This window comes from Myotis yumanensis, unplaced genomic scaffold (genome assembly GCF_028538775.1).
Source record: "Myotis yumanensis isolate MYYU_CA2020_CCGP unplaced genomic scaffold, mMyoYum1.0.hap1 SCAF_21, whole genome shotgun sequence".
NCBI lineage: Eukaryota > Metazoa > Chordata > Mammalia > Chiroptera > Vespertilionidae > Myotis > Myotis yumanensis.
In genome coordinates, this window is record NW_027223772.1 from 16,679,173 (window position 1) to 16,696,642 (window position 17,470).

Below are 17,470 nucleotides of genomic sequence, written 5' to 3' on the forward strand. Positions count from 1 at the left end.
ATAGTGAAAACAATCTCTAAAAAAATAAATTTGTAAATTATCTTACCTAGATACAAATTCACTTAATTCTGAATATGCGGTGGACTCCATTATTATGTTGAGGTCAGTAATAATGGAAGATAAATTTTCCTTGTTCTAAAATTTAAGAAAAGTTAATGTATCAGAACACAGTCAACTTTTAGATAAAATAAAAAGACAAAAATAATTTTAAAATTTATGAAAAATGAAATGCTGCCACCTAATAGGAAAAGGTAATCTACAGAAGTTTCTAGAAATATTGCCTACTTGTAAAAAGAATAAAACTCAGACCTGGTGCTACATACAAAAAAAAACACAAAATGAACTGCAAATAAATTACTTACTTAAATGTGAACAATAAAATACTAGAAGGAAATATTTATTTAACTGGTTACTCAGCAAGGAAGAACTATCCACAAAATGCTAATAGAAAAAAGTAAGCAAATTAGATAAAACACTCAAAATACCTATATAAAAATAATTTTTATAAAGAAAAAGCAACAATCGGAAGAAAAACTTTACCATAAACACAACAGATAGGAAAACAGAAAAGAAAAAGGCAAAGCACATTAACTAAAAACTCGAAGGTAAAAGACAATTCACATGTTGATGTACTGATGGTTGTACAACTCTGTGAACATACTAGAAACTACTGAATGTATTCTTTAAATGGATGAATTATATGGCACGTGAATTATATCTCAATGGATCTGTTACAAAAAAGAAAAAAGAAATCCCAGAGATGCGCATGTCTCTTGTTGGAGTGTGTGCGGGTGTGTAGATTTGGGCTTTCACACATCAGGACAGGACGATAATCCTATCAGCAGAAAGCGTAGGATTTACTGGCCCTTCTGTTGTTTTTGTTTTTGTTCTTGTTTTTTTGGCGGGGAGGGCAGGTCTGGATTCTGTTCAGCCACTAAAAAGCTGACTTCAAGATGCTCTTTTCCCACCTCTCTCTGGTCTGTCTACTGTTAACCAGGTCAATCCTCCCCAACTGGTAAACAAGGAAAGGTAGCTGATAAGCTGACTTCAAACACAGTGTCTGAGTCTCAGCAGCACATTCACTTCTACCAAGGTCCACTTAACTTCAGTCCCAACTTCTCATTCTTCCCTAAAACCTGAGATTGTGGGTGTGCCCTGGCCGGTTGCTCTGTTGGTTGGAGCATCGATTCCTGGTTGAGGCACATTCCTGGGTTTCGGGTTCAATCCCTGATCAGAGCACGTACAAGAGACAACCAGTCAATGTTTCTCACACATTGATGTTTCTCTCTCTTTCTCTCCTTCCCTCTCTCTCAAATCAATAAACATATCTTCCAGTGAGGGTTTAAAAAAAAAAAGAACACTAGCTGGTTTGGCTCAGTGGATAGAGCGTCAGCCTACAAACTGAAGACTCCCGGGTTAGGTCAAGGGCACGTACCTCCGTTGAGGGCTCCATACCCGGTCCTGGTCAGGGTGTGTGCAGGAGGCAACCAACTGATGTGTCTCTCTTACATCAATGTTTCTCCCCCTCCTTCCTACTATCTCTAAAAATCAATGAAAAAATATCCTTGTGTGAAGATTAAAAAATAAAATGAAATAAATACAAAGAATTGTGGGTATATACATTCAAGAAAAGGGTCCTATTAACTTTTCAAGATTTACATATTGCTCATGAGGCATCCTATATTGGATTTCAGTGTTTTCTTTCATTCACAAATGTCATCAGGTACATTTTGTTTGGAACCTTGTGATACAGAATTTTAATTAAAATTCTAATTTAATATAGTTTTCCCTTGGCCAGAGGGAAGCCGGTGCCAGCAGCCAGGGAAAGGAAGGCTTACTCTTGCACAAAATTTGTGCATTGGGCCTCTAGTTTTAGTATAACAACATTCTATAAGACAGAAATTATTTAAATTTTCTGATAGCTAAACATCTCCACCTAGTGGAAATTTTGTTTAAAATAAATGTTTTAGTATAGAGAAGGTAGCTGTGTCTTCACCATTGTTTGTTTCTTTAGCAGTCTCAACTCTAAAAATCTGCTTAACATGTAAAAAGGTAAAAACATTTTAGAAAGTAATTGGTACTATCAATCAGAATTTACATGTAGATCTCCTTTGACCTAGCATTCTACTAGAAATGTATTTCTAAAGATACACTTAACTTATAATTATACTAGTGGCCCGGTGCATGAAATTCATGCATGAGGGGAGAGGGGTCCATCAGCCCAGTCTGCACCCTCTCCAATCAGGGACCAATTGAGGGATGTCCAACTGCCGGTTTAGGCCCCATCCCACAGGGTTGGGCCTAAACCGGCAGTCGGACATCCCTCTTGCAATCTGGGACCACTGGCTCCTAACCGCTCACCTGCCTGCCTGCCTGATCACCCCTAACTGCCCTCCCGGACCAGCCTGATCTCGCCCCCAATTGCTCTCCCCTGCCAGCTTGATCTTGCCCCCAACTGTCCTCCCCTGCCGGCCTGATCTCACCCCCAACTGCTCTCCCCTGATGGCCTGATCTCACCCCCAACTGACCTCCCCTACCAGCCTGATCTCGCCCCCAACTGCCCTCTCTGCCTCAGCCCCGAACACGATGGCTTTATCCGGAAGGAAGTCGGACGTCCGGAAGATGGCTGGTCGACATGGTCTAATTAGCATATTATCCTTTTATTAGTATAGATAGATTATATAAAATAGGATTGCTTAAATGGGGGTGAAAAGCCTTTTTCAGCAGGAGGAGATGCTCTTGGCAGACAAAAATACATAATCCCTATATCTGGACTGATAGCCAGCCATATGCACTATATTGCCAAACCAGTCATTAAAAAATTGAGCCACTTTCTTACACCTTACACCAAACAGCTGTTGCCCTTGAAACCCCTCTTCAGCCCTCATCCTTAGGTTCTGCCTTTTCAGTTCACCCAGATTAGGTTCTTATTGGTCGGTTTCTATGCCAGTCAGCGTCAAAAGCTCCGCCTCCTAGGCAGCCATTGGCTCCTCACACTTCACTCAGATTTGGTTCTGATTGGTCAGTTTCTATGCCAGTCAGCGTCAAAAGCTCAGTCTCCTAGGCAGCCATTGGCTCTTCACAGTTCACCCATACTTGGTTCTGATTGGTCGGTTTCTATGCCAGTCAGCGTCTCAGAGCCTATCTCCAGGCCTGATCAGAGAGGGGGGCTGATCAACAGCCCACATGGCTGCTGGCCAGGCCCAGAGTAAAAGAGAGGCGCAGCTGCTGGCTAGGCCCAGAGAGAAAGAGAGAGGCAAGGGCTGATCAACAGCTGCCACGGAGGCTGCGGATCAGACCCTGCCTCTCTCTCCAGGCCTGATCCGCAGCCCACTCGGCAGTCAGGGCTGGGTAGCCATGCCCACAGTGGTGGCAGTCAGAGCTGGGTCACCAGGGTGACCCAGCACTGACTGCAGGATTGACTTCTGGTGTTCGGTCATCCATTTGGTTGTTTTGGATGTTACGGACCCTGGCTCTCTCTCTCTCTACACACACACACACACACACACACACACACACACACACACATATATATCCTATCTAATAAAAGACAAAAAGGGTAATTAACCGTACCTCTGCTACGCTTCCCATTGGCTAATCAGCAAGATATGCAAATTAACTGCCAACAAAGATGGCGGCCGGCAGCCATGCAGCTGAAAGGAGCAGGAGGTTTGCTTGCTTCAGTGATGGAGGAAGCCAAGGTTCCCTGCCTGCCGCGGCCCAGCTCTAAGCTCCGAAAGCAACAGCTCCAAAAGCAACAAAGTTTCAATTATAGAAGCTAAACAAACCCCAGATACCTGCAGAGCTTGGAGCGCCAGTGAAGGCAACAGAGATTCAATTATAGAAGGTAAATAAATCCCAGAATAAAAAATAAATAAATAAAAACGGAGAGGCTGGGAGCTTCAATCGCAGGCCAGCCTGAAAACAGCCCTCAGCCCCTCACGCAGACTGGCCAGGAACCCCAGTGGGGACCCCCACCCTGAAGGGAGTGTGACCAGCTGCAAAAAGCCATCAGCCCCTAACCCAGGCTGGCCAGGCACCCCAGCAGGACCCCCACCCTGATCCGGGAAATCCTTCAGGGCAAACCAGCCGGCCCCCACCCGTGCACCAGGCCTCTATCCTATCTACACTAATAAAAGAGAAACATGGTAATTAGCGTACGACTGCTACCCTTCCCATTGGCTAATCAGCATATCTTTATGCAAATTAACTGTCAGCCAAGATGGCGGCCGGCAGCCATACACTGAAGCGAACAGGCTTGCTTGCTCCAGTGACTGCGGACTCCAACGTTCCCCGCCTCACTTGCCGGCCTCTCAGCTGCAACTCTAAGCAACTATGTTGCAAATATAGAAGCTAAACAAAACCCCAGAAACCTGCGTTAGTCAGCCAGGCTTCAGCCAGCCAGACCGCAACATTGTATCAAATACAAAAGGAAAAACAAAGGCCAGAAACCGGCTTTCAGCAGCCGAGGCCTCAGAGCTAAAGCTGACCAAAAATAAAAAACAAAAGAAAAAAAGGAGCAGTTGGGAGCTTCAGTCAACCCACCAGCCTGAAAACACACCTCAGCCCCTCAGCCAGACTGGCCAGGCACCCCAGTGGGGACCCACACCCTGATTCAGGACACCCTTCAGGGCAAACCAGCCGGCCCCCACCCATGCACCAGGCCTCTATCCTATATAGTAAAAGGGTAATATGCCTCCCAGCACCGGGATCAGCAGAGCAGCGAGGCCTCCTGGCACCGGGATCAGAGTGACAGAGGGCAGCGCCCAAACCCCCTGATCACCCTGCAGCTCTGTGTGTGACAGGGGGCGGGGCCACAACCTCCCTATCTGCCCTGCTCTGTTCGTGACAGGGGAAGGCGCCCCAACCCCCTGATCAGCCCTGCTCTGTGCCTGATAGGGGGGAGCTCCCCAATCCCCTGATCGCCCTGCGGCTCTGTGTGTGACAGGGTGCGGCGCCCCAACCCCCCCCCCCCCCCACAGGCCCCGCTCTGTGTGTGACAGGGTAGAGCCATAACCTCTCCATCGGCCCTGCCCTGAGTGTAACAGTGGTGGCGCCCAACCCCCTGATCGGCCCTGCTCTGTGGGTGATAGAGGGTGGCGCCCCAACCCCCCTCCACGGGCCTTGCTCTGTGTGTAACGGGGTAGAGCCATAACCTCCCCATTGGCCCTGCCCTGAGTGTGACAAGGTGCAGCTCCCCAACCCCTTGATCCGCCCTGCTCTGTGTGTGACAGGGGGCGGTGCCCCAACTCCCCTATCGGCCCTGCTCTGTGAGTGACAGGGGGGAGCTCCTCAACCCCCTGATGGGCCCTGCTCTGTGCGTGACAGGGGGGAGCTCCCCAACCCCCTGATTGACCCTGCTCTGTGTGTAACAGGGTACGGAGCCCCAACCCCCCTGATGGGCCCTACTCTGTGCGTGACAGGGGGTGGCGCTGCAACCTCCCCATCGACCCTGCCTTGAGTGTGACAGGGGGCGGTGCCCCAACCCCCCAATCGGCCCTACCCTGAGTGTGACTGAGGGTGGCATCGCAACCTCCCAATCCGCTCTGTTCTGTGCATGACAGGGGGCAGCGCCCCAACTCCCCAATTGGCCCTGCTCTGAGCCTGACCAGGGGCTGCACCTAGGGATTGGGCGTGCCCTCTGCCACCCGGAGCAGGCGTAAGCCAGCAGGTCGTTATCTCCCGAGGGGTCGCAGACTGCGAGAGGGAACAGGCCGGGCTGGGGGACCCCCCTCCCCCAACCCCAGTGCACAAATTTTTGTGCACCGGGCCTCTAGTATAGTAAAATGGTAATATGCAAACTGACCCTAACAGCAGAACGACTGGGAATGACTGGTCACTATGACATACACTGACCACCAGGGGGCAGATGCTCAATGCAGGAGCTGCCCTCTTGTGGTCAGTGTGCTCCAACAGGGGGAGCTCTGCTCAGCCACAAGCCAGGCTGACGGCTGTCAGTACAGCGGTGGTGGTGGGAGCCTCTCCTGCCTCCTCAGCAGCACTAAGGATGTCCGACTGCAGCTTAGGTCTGCACCGGCTGGCAAGTGGACATCCCCCGAGGGCTGCCGGGCTGCCAGAGGGATGTCTGATTGCCAGCTTAGGCCCAATCCCCCGAGGAGCAGGCCTAAGCCAGCAGGTCGTTGTCTCCCGAGGAGTCCCAGACTGCGAGAGGGAACAGGCCGGGCTGAGGGACCCCCTGTCCCCCCCACCCCGAGTGCACAAATTTTTGTGCACCGGGCCTCTAGTGTGTATGTATATGTGTGTGTGTGTGTGTGTGTGTGTGTGTGTGTATTTATTTATTTATTTATTTATTTATTTATATATTAGAGGCCCGGTGCATGCACTCGGGGGGGGGGAAAGGGGGGTCCCTCAGCCCGGCCTGTGCCCTCTCGCAGTCTGGGACTCCTCGGGGGATGACCACCTGATGGCTTAGGCCTGCTCCTGGGTGGCAGAGGGCAGGCCCAATCCCTAGGTGCAGCCCCTGGTCAGGCTCAGAGCAGGGCTGATTGGGGAGTTGGGGCACCGCCCCCTGTCAAGCACAGAGCAGGGCGGATTGGGAGGTTGCGATGCCACCCTCAGTCACGCTCAGGGTAGGGCTGATTGGGGGGTTGGGGCACCGCCCCGTCACACTCAAGGCAGGGTCGATGGGGAGGTTGCGGCGCCACCCCCTGTGACGCACAGAGCAGGGCCAATCAGGGGGTTGGGGCACTGCCCCCTGCACAGAGCAGCGCCCATCAGGGGGTTTGGGGTGCTGCCCCCTGTCACGCACAGAGCAGGGCCTATCAGGGGGGTTGGGGCTCCGTACCCTGTCACACACAGAGCAGGGCCAATCAGTTGGTTGGGGAGCTCCCCCGTCACGCACAGAGCAGGGCCCATCAGGGGGTTGAGGAGCTCCCCCCGTCACTCACAGAGTAGGGCCGATAGGGGAGTAAGGGCACTGCCCCCTGTCACACACACAGCAGGGCGGATCAGGGGGTTGGGGCGCCGCCACTGTCACACTCAGGGCAGGGCTGATGGGGAGGTTATGGCTCTACCCTGTCACACACAGAGCAGGGCCTGTGTGTGTGGGGGTGGGGGGGTTAGGGGGCCGCACCCTGTCACACACAGAGCCGCAGGGCAATCAGGGGATTGGGGAGCTCCCCCCTATCAGGCACAGAGCAGGGCTGATCAGGGGGTTGGGGCGCCTTCCCCTGTCACGAACAGAGCAGGGCGGATAGGGAGGTTGTGGCCCCGCCCCCGTCACAAACAGAGCTGCAGGGTGATCAGGGGTTTTGGGCGCTGCCCCGTCAGGCTGATCCGGTGCCAGGAGGCCTCGCGGCTCCGCTGATCCTGGTGCTGGGAGGCATATTACCCTTTTACTATATAGGATAGAGGCCTGTGGGCTGGCTGGTTTGCCCTGAAGGGTGTCCTGGATCAGGGTGGGGGTCCCCACTGGGGTGCCTGGCCAATCTGGGTGAGGAGCTGAGGGCTGCTTTCAGGCTGGCAATTGATTGAAGCTCCCAACTGCTCCTTTTTTTCTTTTTCTTTTTCTTTTTTTATTCTGGGCCAGCTTTAGCTCTGGCTCTAGCTCTGAGGCTTCCACTGCTATAATCGAAACAATGTATAACTCTAGCTCTGAGATCCCGGCTGGCTGAAAGCTTTTTTCTGGGGTTTTGTTTAGCTTCTATATTTGCAACATAGTTTCTTAGAGTTGTAGCTCAGAGGCCGGCAAGTCAGGCGGGGAACGTTGCAGTCTACAGTCACTGGAGCAAGCAAGCCTCATGTTCGCTTCCAGCTGCCTGGCTGCTGGCCGCCACCTCGGCTGACAGTTAATTTGCATAAGGATTTGCTGATTAGCCAATGGGAAGGGTAGCGGTCGTACGCCAATTACCACGTTTCTCTTTTACTAGTGTAGATATATATGTATATGTATGTATATAGATGAGTAGGCCTAGAATATTTGAAGATTCACTACTACATAATAAAAATTTAAAATATAATTCTCATTAGTCCATTACATCAGAATTCTAAGCAACAAAAAACAAAAATATAAGATATTTCTTTGTTCTTTTCTTCTCCAAAAGCCCGAGTCCCACATATGGCTTATCCCTAAGATCTTGCTGACTCGAGAGTTGTTTGTCAGCCCCGGTGTGGTAGGGACAACCCCGGTGAGGTTGAAACGGCCCTGGTGAAGTCGGGACGGCCCCGGTGAGGTTGAAACGGCCCCCGTGAGGTAGGAAGGACCCCGGTGAGGTTAAAACAGCCCCCGTGAGGTAGGGACGACCCCGGTCTGGTAGGGACAACCCCGGTCAGGTCGAAACGGCCCCAGTGTGGTAGGGACAACCCCAGTCAGGTTGAAACGGCCCCGGTGAGGTTGAAACGGCCCCCGTGAGGTAGGGACGACCCCGGTGAGGTTGAAACGGCCCCCGTGAGGTAGGGACGACCCCGGTGAGGTTGAAATGGCCCCCAGGAGGTAGGGACGGCCCCGGTGAGGTTGAAACGGCCCTGGTGAGGCTCAGACGGCCCTGGTGAGGTTGAGACTACTCCAGTGAGGTTGGAACAAATAAAGGGGACCAGTATGGACTGATGAACAGGGGTAGATACAGAAGCAGAGCAACATTGAACAGAATGTTAAACTACAGTGGGAAGCCTGGGGAGGGTTGGGGGGGGGGGATTAAGAGACCAACTGAAGGACTTATATGCATGCATATAAGATTAACCAATGGACACAAGACACGGGGCGGGAGGACAGGGGGTAGGGGCCGGGGGAATGTCAAGGGGGGGAAAAAAAGGAGACATATGTAATACTCTTTTTAATACTTTAAGAAATAAAAATTATTTAAATATTTAAAAAATAAAATAAAATAAAATAAAATAAAATAAAAGAGTTGTTTGTGATTGCTCCAAGTATCTTGCTTACAGGTCTGGTCCTCAGGGAGCATCATAAAGTTGGAAAGGGGCAGATGAAGTGAGTGTTCTTAACAGAGACAGGGAGAAGAACATGTTCCTTCTGGAGCCAAGTAAAACGGAACAGTTCAAAACACTGATATACTTTGAAATGTGAGCAATGACGACTCACATTTCTTTAGAGATTCCACAATTACTGTTCTGTGTGTTTCAAAGGACATAAATTCTTCCTCTCCTTAGATGCCCCACACATACACACATACCCTAAAACAGGGCTGGGAAATCTTTTTTCGGTCAAGGTCCATTTGGATATTTATAACATCATTCACTTAATATAAATTTATGTTGCTATGAAAAAAGCTCCTAGATTTATTGAATTTCAAGTTTCACCTGCAGTTGCCATGGCAGGGCCAGACCAAATGATTTCAAGGGCCTTATATGGCCTGCAGGCTGGATGTTCCCCACCCCTGCATATGGAACAAAAACTGCTGTTACTCCCCAATTCTTCATTTCACTCTTGCCCCAAATTTTCATTAGCCACATGCCATGCATAATAAAGACTAAATTTCCAGGCTCCCTCACACTAACTTATTGGCCAAGACAATTTAGGTGAAAATTATGGGTGTTGCAATTTCTAAAAAGTGTCCTTCGACAGAAAAGGGGAGGCCTTATTTGCCAACCCCTCTCTCTTCCTGATGCCTCAAATGCTAAAGTGATTCACAACATGATTTGGAAGCCACGTGGGTGATGGCAGAGCTCGATGATCATTCAATCCCTGAAAACGTACCCTGCATTTTGTTGAAGCAACAGAGAAGTAAATTTCTAGTACCTGAAACCACCTTTTATTTTTAAGTTTTCTGTCAAGTGCAGCTCAACTAATTCTAATTCATTCAGCATATGACCTTAGGCCATAACGAAATGGTCACAAAATTTTCAATCATGCTTCGATGGTATGGGATTCGATATTAGCTTAAAATGCTGTAGACAGGGCCCTGGCAGGTGTGGCTCAATTGGCTGGGTATCTTCCCAAGCACCAAAAGTTTGCTAGTTCCATTCTCAGTCAGGGCACATGCTCAGAGTACAGGCTGGATCCCTAGTTAGGGACATGCAAGAGCAGGCAATCAATGTTCTGCTCTCATATCAGTGTTTCACTTTCTCCCTTTCCCTTCCTCTCTTTCTAAAAATCAATTTAAAAAAAAAATTTTTTTAAATACTTTGGACAGGGAAGTAAGGGCTGGGCTGGTGCGGCCACTCCCTGGTAGGAGCAGGAAACATGGCCACTGAAGCCAGGAGAGCAGCACCGGTGTGGCAGGGCCCACGTGGCTCTGGTCCTGTCTTCCTGTCTGTGTTTACAACAGCCACCCAGGACAGCAAACCAAACCATAATGGGAGCTGCAGAGCCCAGTACCAGTTCACCTGGGACTGCCTCTGTAAAATATGCAGTTTAAAAACAACCACCACCAAAAAAGCAGTCTATTGGACCTCTCAGGCCATAGTCCTACTAATGAGCACACCAATCTTTGAGCACAACTTATCCTGGAATGTCCAGCTCCACTGAGCAGCTCGTACAGTCTCCACTGCAGAGGACAGTCTCTTTTCAATTGGATTTGTGGGCAAACCTGATTTTGCCCATAGTCTAGTTTCTCCCCAGATAACCCATGGAATGACTGTGGAAAAAGACTGAGGAAATGCAGTTGGTCAGCGGAGGAAAACTCCTCTAAGATTTACAAATTAGTGGTGGTGTTCTTACAATCACTTATCTCTGTTACTTGACTATTAAGCTACTTAAATATCTATCCTTTTATCATGTTTCCTTTAACATCTATCTCAGGCAGCTTTTAAGAGTATTATGTATAGCCCTAACTGGTTTGGCTCATTGGATAGAGCGTCGGCCTGCGGACTCAAGGGTCCCAGGTTCAATTCCGGTCAAGGGCATGTACCTTGGTTGTGGCCACATCCCCAGTGGGGAGTGTGCAGGAGGCAGCTGATTGATGTTTCTCTCTCATCAATGTTTCTAACTCTCTATCCCTTTCCCTTCCTCTCTGTAAAAATCAATAAAATATATTTTTTTTAAAAAGAGTATTATGTACACACTGTGATATGCAAGAAAAAGCCTGCAGGACCCCAGGAATACTAGGACACCCCTGAGCACGTTCCTGGGCAATGTACACACTGACAGTGCAGATGTTCTTAGACATGGATTTGGACCTCAAGCCTATGACTCCTCCACCTGACATGGACTGTAGGCCTAGCCCATTAATGGAGGCCAGGATGCAGGTGGGCACTGGTATATTACCACTCTGAGTTTAGGATTGCATTACCCACAAAGAAAGAAAATGCAGTTGGTCCTTTTGTAATGCAACCTTCTACAATGGGACAATATCCATGAGTTCCTCAGCCGCAGTAAGGAGAAGCTTGGGATCCTGGCACAGGCCTCCGTCCCAAACAAGACTAATCCATTTGGGTCCATGTTCTGTCTCAGTTTTCAGCAGGTGATCATGCAGAACAATATTATTTTGGTGACCTTACATGGACCCAAGGCCTGATGCCAACCTGGGAACAATATACCTCCTCCCTAGGGCCACTCATCACCTATGTCCCTGACTATGTCATATTCTGCTCAACTGACCTTGGCAATACCACACCGTGGATGTTCTTGATCACCATGGCAGCTTCGAGACGGGGCACTCTGAGGTGAGAGCAAGCTGCTAACTCTGACATCAGATGAGGAGCCTGGAAATCCCTCAGCTCATTCTCACTCAGCCTGCCTGGGACAGTGGTGGCAGTTGAGACACGGACTACAAAGAGTTCTCAAGAAGCAACTCCTCCAGCCCAGATAACTGGACCTTGACTAGTTCCTAAGGAGACAGGGTCCTGATTACCAGACATCAACTCCTGTCCCATATAAAAAGGGACAACTTGGGGCTATTTTGTGGCTGAGAACAGGATGAGGAATCCTGGCACATGGCCATAAATGCAAGTAAGCATCCTGCCCACAGGACTTAGGACCTGGTGTGGACTAGTCTGTATCCACTTTGGTGATCTGATGAGCTGAAGCCAAGGCAGCCTTCCTGTCCTCTTATACATACTCTCTTGGTAGGCCCAGCTGGAAAACCAACAGGTTGAAAGTGCTTTCTGCTATCAAAGCATGAACCCCATCCCAGTTAGTTCACAAAATTATGCCTGGATCCCACACTTCTGAGTGCCAGTCTTTGAAGGTGTCAGACAGAGCCTTGTTCTTCCACTCCACCCTTGCTATGTGTTGTACATTACCATTCTGTCTGCTTCCTAATTTTATGTGAAAATCTTAGTTAAAAGTATCTTCCTCCTGTGCTATGCCTCAGCAGTCCAGTATAACTTGCTGGCATAACCATGAACTACCTTGGAGTCTAACCCTCCAGCCCAGAGCAGTGTTTGGATAGCTGTGGTCCCAGATGACCATAACTTCATGAGAAGCCCTAAGCAAGAACACCCAACTGAGCAGTCCCCAAATTCCTGACCCACAAGAAATGAGTGATATAATAAATGTGGTTTCTTTTTCTTTTCTTTTTTTTAAATTTGTTTCTGACGCCCATGACCGGAATCGAACCTGGAACCCTTGGGTCCACAGGCCAACGCGCTATCCACTGAGCCAAACCAGTCAGGGCAATGTGGTTTCTTTTTGTTGTTGCTTTAAGCCATTAAATTTCGGGGAAATTTGGTAAGCAGCAATAGATAAAAGCTTACAAATGGCTGGCATATCTGTGAACTACTAGAGGCATCCAGGATTGCCTCCAGCACTTCAGGACAAGCACTGGGAGCCCAGGAGCATCTTGCAACCTGCCCTCCAATAAAGCACCTATCCCCCAGCAACAACCCTCCCACATGCAGTTGTTGGGGTATTGTGTTTATACTTTAAAATTTTTGAAATGGTACCACTTTGCACAAATATGCAACAAGTGGATCCTGGTTCATGAACTGCTCTTCAGTTCAGCCACTGCTGGAGGCTAAGGGAGGGGAGATTTTTATTTCATAGCAATAGAATCTCTGTTATCACAACATAATCTTTCGTTTACCTGGAATTCCAGAATCTGAAATTCAACTTGAAATGTAATCATGTGGCAATTTCCTGATAATTTATGTCTTTGTAGAACTTTCTTTATACCTGTCGATCAGAAAAACAAATAATTTATTTGCAAATAACAATTTTCTTCAAATATCCATGTGGTGACATGGTGTGAAGTATGTGTATTTCCATTGAATATATCTAGAATAATCTGCACCAAATTGATTACCTTTGTGTGAAACAGAAGTAAATCAACTTATACTTTCTGGCTCTCAATTATACCAAAAGATTAAGGTAAAGAACAGAAATTCCCATGTAACCAGCACTGAGATCAAGATACAGCAATTTTAAAGGACCCCATGAAGTTACCTCGTGCCCTTTCCCAGGCTATATTCTACCCTCACCCAAGAAATAACCACTATTCTGAGTTTATCAACATCTAGATTTGCTAATAAAGGTATTTTTAGAACTGCACAATTCTACAAGGAGAAAGAGAAAGAGATGAGAGGAACCTAATTTTAGAGGCTAAAAATCATATGGATGAGCTAGATATCACATGGAAAAGAACTGAACTGGCAGACCCAGGGAAACTAAAACCTCAGCCTGCAATGGGGAACCCTTAAAGTCAAATCCATCTACACACAGAATACCAGGGAAAGGCATTCTGAATCAGCAGCATCAAGTACTTCAATAGATGGAAGTGAACGTGGGATTCAAAAGAAGACTGAGACTTTTGTGCTAATAAAAGTCTGACACCTGGCCTGACATCACTCTCCATTCCACCTCTTTGTTCCAAGTACCTGAAGTGTCTAAATTCCATCACTCACTTCTACATGGAATTCAATCTTGCCCTGAGGTGAGCTACCCAAGACTGAGAGTCACTCTCCCTCCTTCCCTGTCTTGAGGGTTATTTCCATGGAAGTCAGGAAACATTTCCAAAAGTGATTCCTTCTTTAGGGAATGCTACTTTGTTCAAAGTTCCTGACATCCAATTGCACAACTGAATTAGCTTCCCCTTTCCTGTTAGTGCATCACAGATGTTGGCAATAAAACTTACTGAGACCAGAAAAACCCTCCCTGGGTAAACAGTCCAGCTGCTGATACTTTTATCTTGGCCACAGACTATGTTCAATAGGAGTACAGTACTGTAGATGAAGCATCTTTCGGGTCAGTGGAGGAAAACTCCTAAGATTTACAAATTAGTGGTGGTATTGTTCTTACAATCACTTACCTCTGTTACTTGACTATTAAGCTACTTAAATATCTATCCTTTTATCATGTTTCCTTTAACATCTATCTCAGGCAGCTTTTAAGAGTATTATGTACACACTGCGATATGCAAGATACCCTACAAAACAACTTTACCACAACCACACATTCAGATAGTTACCTTGTAAAATTTTAATTCAATGACACCCCACCCAATTCCTATGCATAACAAGAAAAGCTTCAACACCACTTCTAGATAAAAATTAACACTTACGCCTTTCTGTCATCTCAGTGCTCGTTAGGTTCTCTATCTTCTTGGAGTACTTTCTGATATTGATACCAGTAAGCGTATGTAGAAATAGAAGTTCTGATTCTAAATTTCCAAGATTACTTCTCGGATCTTTTGATGTTTCCCATCCTTCAGAATCTGATTGGTATATTTCTTGAAATGATTTTCTAAAAAGCAAATATTGGAAATAATTACTCCAAAGAAGAAACCATCTAATACGTACAAATTTCTTCAAACCATTCCCATTTTGTGTTTCTTATTCTCTTCCCATTAAAACCAACTCAAAACCAATGTGGCTCATTGACACTGCCACCTTTGATCGCAACATAAAATAAACCTAACCAAATTATATTATCATATTTCTACATATTTGAAGCAACTGTAAAAAAATTATCACAGGAGTATTTTACAGAATCAAAATGTCCATGTAGGTCGAAATGTTTAAAATGTTCCCATCTAAATGTCTGATATACCAAGACATCTCAAATTATGTTAAAAGATGCCACAAAAGCAAAAACAAAATATATTAGCTAGCTTTAACTTCCAAAACAAGTAAAGTATCAGAGAGCATTATATTAAGAAAGAGATTCTCAGGAAATCTGAGAATACAGGGGGTAAAAATTCTAAAAGAATAAAACATAATTTCCTTAACACTGCAATCAGATATTCTGCACTGAGAACATGTAACTCTATTTTCCTGGAAAAACAGTAACATTTCAGTTAATATTCACACTGAATGGTACTTTACTCTTTGTCATACTATATTGCCCTCATACTCGGCCACATTCTACGGTGCTGACTTCTGCCGTTGTAAGAAACACCTTCCTTCCATTCTGGAACATGATTGTCCTACTTCTCAGTTTTTACATCATGGGTCCTCCAAATATGTATTGTTCACACTAGAGATCAAAAACTTGTACAAAGTCTGTAGTAATTTTTTTAAATGTTGCTTTAGTGATCATTTGAAATATTAACAAATATATTCTGAGAGACTATCACAAGCACTTTTGTATTTCCCATTACTGATTGATGAAAAAAGTTACTTTAAATATAGAAAGCTAATGAAAAAAAGGAGAGAGGCAATCTTCATATATAAATGATGAGTTCCTGCCAAATGAATCTATAATAATAAAAGCATAATATGCTAATTAGACCAGACAGTCGAACAACCTTCCAAAAGTCCTTCCAGAGGAAGCTGCAGCAGCAGGGGCCAAGGCAGAGGTGGTTAGGGGCGATCAAGCAGGCAGGCGAATGATAAGGGGCAATCAGGCAGGCAGGCAAGTGGTTAAGGGCGATCAGTACAGCAAGTGGTTAGGGTCGATCAGGCAGGCAGAAGCAGTTAGGGGTGATCAGGCAGGCAGGCAAGTGGTTAAGGGCGATCAGGCAGGCAGGCAAGTGGTTAGGGGCGATCAGGCAGGCAGGGGCGGTTAGGGGCGATCAGGCAGGCAGGCAAATAGTTAGGGCAATCAGGCAGGCAGGCAAATGGTTAGGGGTGATCAAGAAGGCAGGCGAGTGGTTAGGGATGATCAGGCAGGCAGGAAGAGGCAGTTAGGGGTGATCAGGAAGGCAGGCAAGTGGTTAAGGGCGATCAAGGCAGGCAGGCGAGTGATTAGGGGTGAGCAGGCAGGCAGATGAGTGGTTAGGAGCCAGCGGTCCCGGATTGCAAGAGGGTGCAGACCAGGCTGAAGGACCCTCTCCCCCACCCCCGTGCACAAATTTCATGCACCGGGCCTCTAGTACCAAATAATGTCACAGCAAACCGTGAATGAAAATGTCAAGGTATTTCTAATACTAAGTCATCAATTAAAGGATAGCTATGCAGAACACAAACAAAGAACCTGTAACTTGGAAAGGGGAGAATGGGGAGTTATTGTTTAAAGGTTACAGTTTCACTCAGGGGCAATGAAAACGGCCTAGAGAAGGACAGTGGTGATGACTGTGTGACAATGTGAAAGTACTGATGCTACTGAACTGTACACTTTGAAAAAGTTAAAATGGTAAATTTTATGTTATGTATATTTTATCACAAAGACAACCTGAATATTCTCATTCATAGCAGTGACATACTTTAAACAAAATATCATTGGTCCATTTCAATTACTGACATTGGTTGGAATGATGCTGGGTTATGAATTTAATTAGTTTTATAGTTAATTTATTATTCATAAATTTGTCTCCTTGGCATAACTTTTTGCCCAAAAGTAGAGGTTCACAAGAAACTTGTCTCTTTTAAAACAAATCTAGCCCGGCTGGTGTGGCTGAGTGGTTGAGCATCAACCTATGAATCAGGAAGTCACAGTTTGATTCCCAATCAGGGCACATGCCCGGGTTGAGGGATCGATCCCCAGTGTGGGGTGTGCAAGAGGCAGCCGATCAATGATTCTCTCTAACCATTGATGTTTCCATATCTCTCTCTCGCTCTCCTTTCCTCTCTGAAATCAATAAAAATATATTTTAAAATAATAATAACAAAGAAGAAAAGAAAACAAATCTACATGAGCCCTGGCCCGTGTGGCTCAGTTGATTGAGCATGGTCCCATGAGCCAGAAGGTTGCAGGTTTGAGTCTCCATTAGAGCACAAGCTGGGATTGTGGGCTCGATCCTCAGCACAGACGGGCAGGAGATAGGAGGCAGCTGGTGGATGTTTCTCTTTCACATCTATGTTTCTCTCTTTCTCTCTCTCCTCTCTCTCACTCCCACCGTCCCTCTCTCTAAAATCAATAAAATCATATTTAAAAAATATAGAATAAAACAAATCTACATGAGACTTGAGTTTAAAAGTCAATGAGCGGTGACATCAGAGGAATGGCCCTGTGAGAGCACACCTTTTCCTCCTCCCTGAAATTTCAACAAGTTAACCAACTACAGTTCAACAAAGAAATTCTGCTCAGACAGGAGCACTGAAACATCTAAAGGTGGGTTTACGGAGATGAGAAGGGAGGAAAGTGCAGAAGGCCTGCAGATGTAGCCCTGCTGCCAGGAGCTCCTGGATTGGCTGGCCTTTCCTTCTCCCGAAGGAACAGAGAGCTGCTGGGGGTGGG

At 46.8% G+C, this 17,470-nt stretch overlaps 1 protein-coding gene across 1 annotated transcript in view; it reads right to left on the reverse strand.

Moving 5' to 3' along the window:
- CENPP (centromere protein P) overlaps positions 1-17,470 on the reverse strand; it is a 258,055-nt gene that overhangs the window by 214,769 nt on the left and 25,816 nt on the right. The window contains exons 2-4 of the mRNA XM_070400956.1: positions 14,415-14,596; positions 12,942-13,030; positions 47-135 (exon numbers count right to left, since the gene is read on the reverse strand). Coding sequence (XP_070257057.1) covers positions 47-135; positions 12,942-13,030; positions 14,415-14,596 — 360 coding nt within the window. The remainder of the gene's footprint in view (positions 1-46; positions 136-12,941; positions 13,031-14,414; positions 14,597-17,470) is intronic.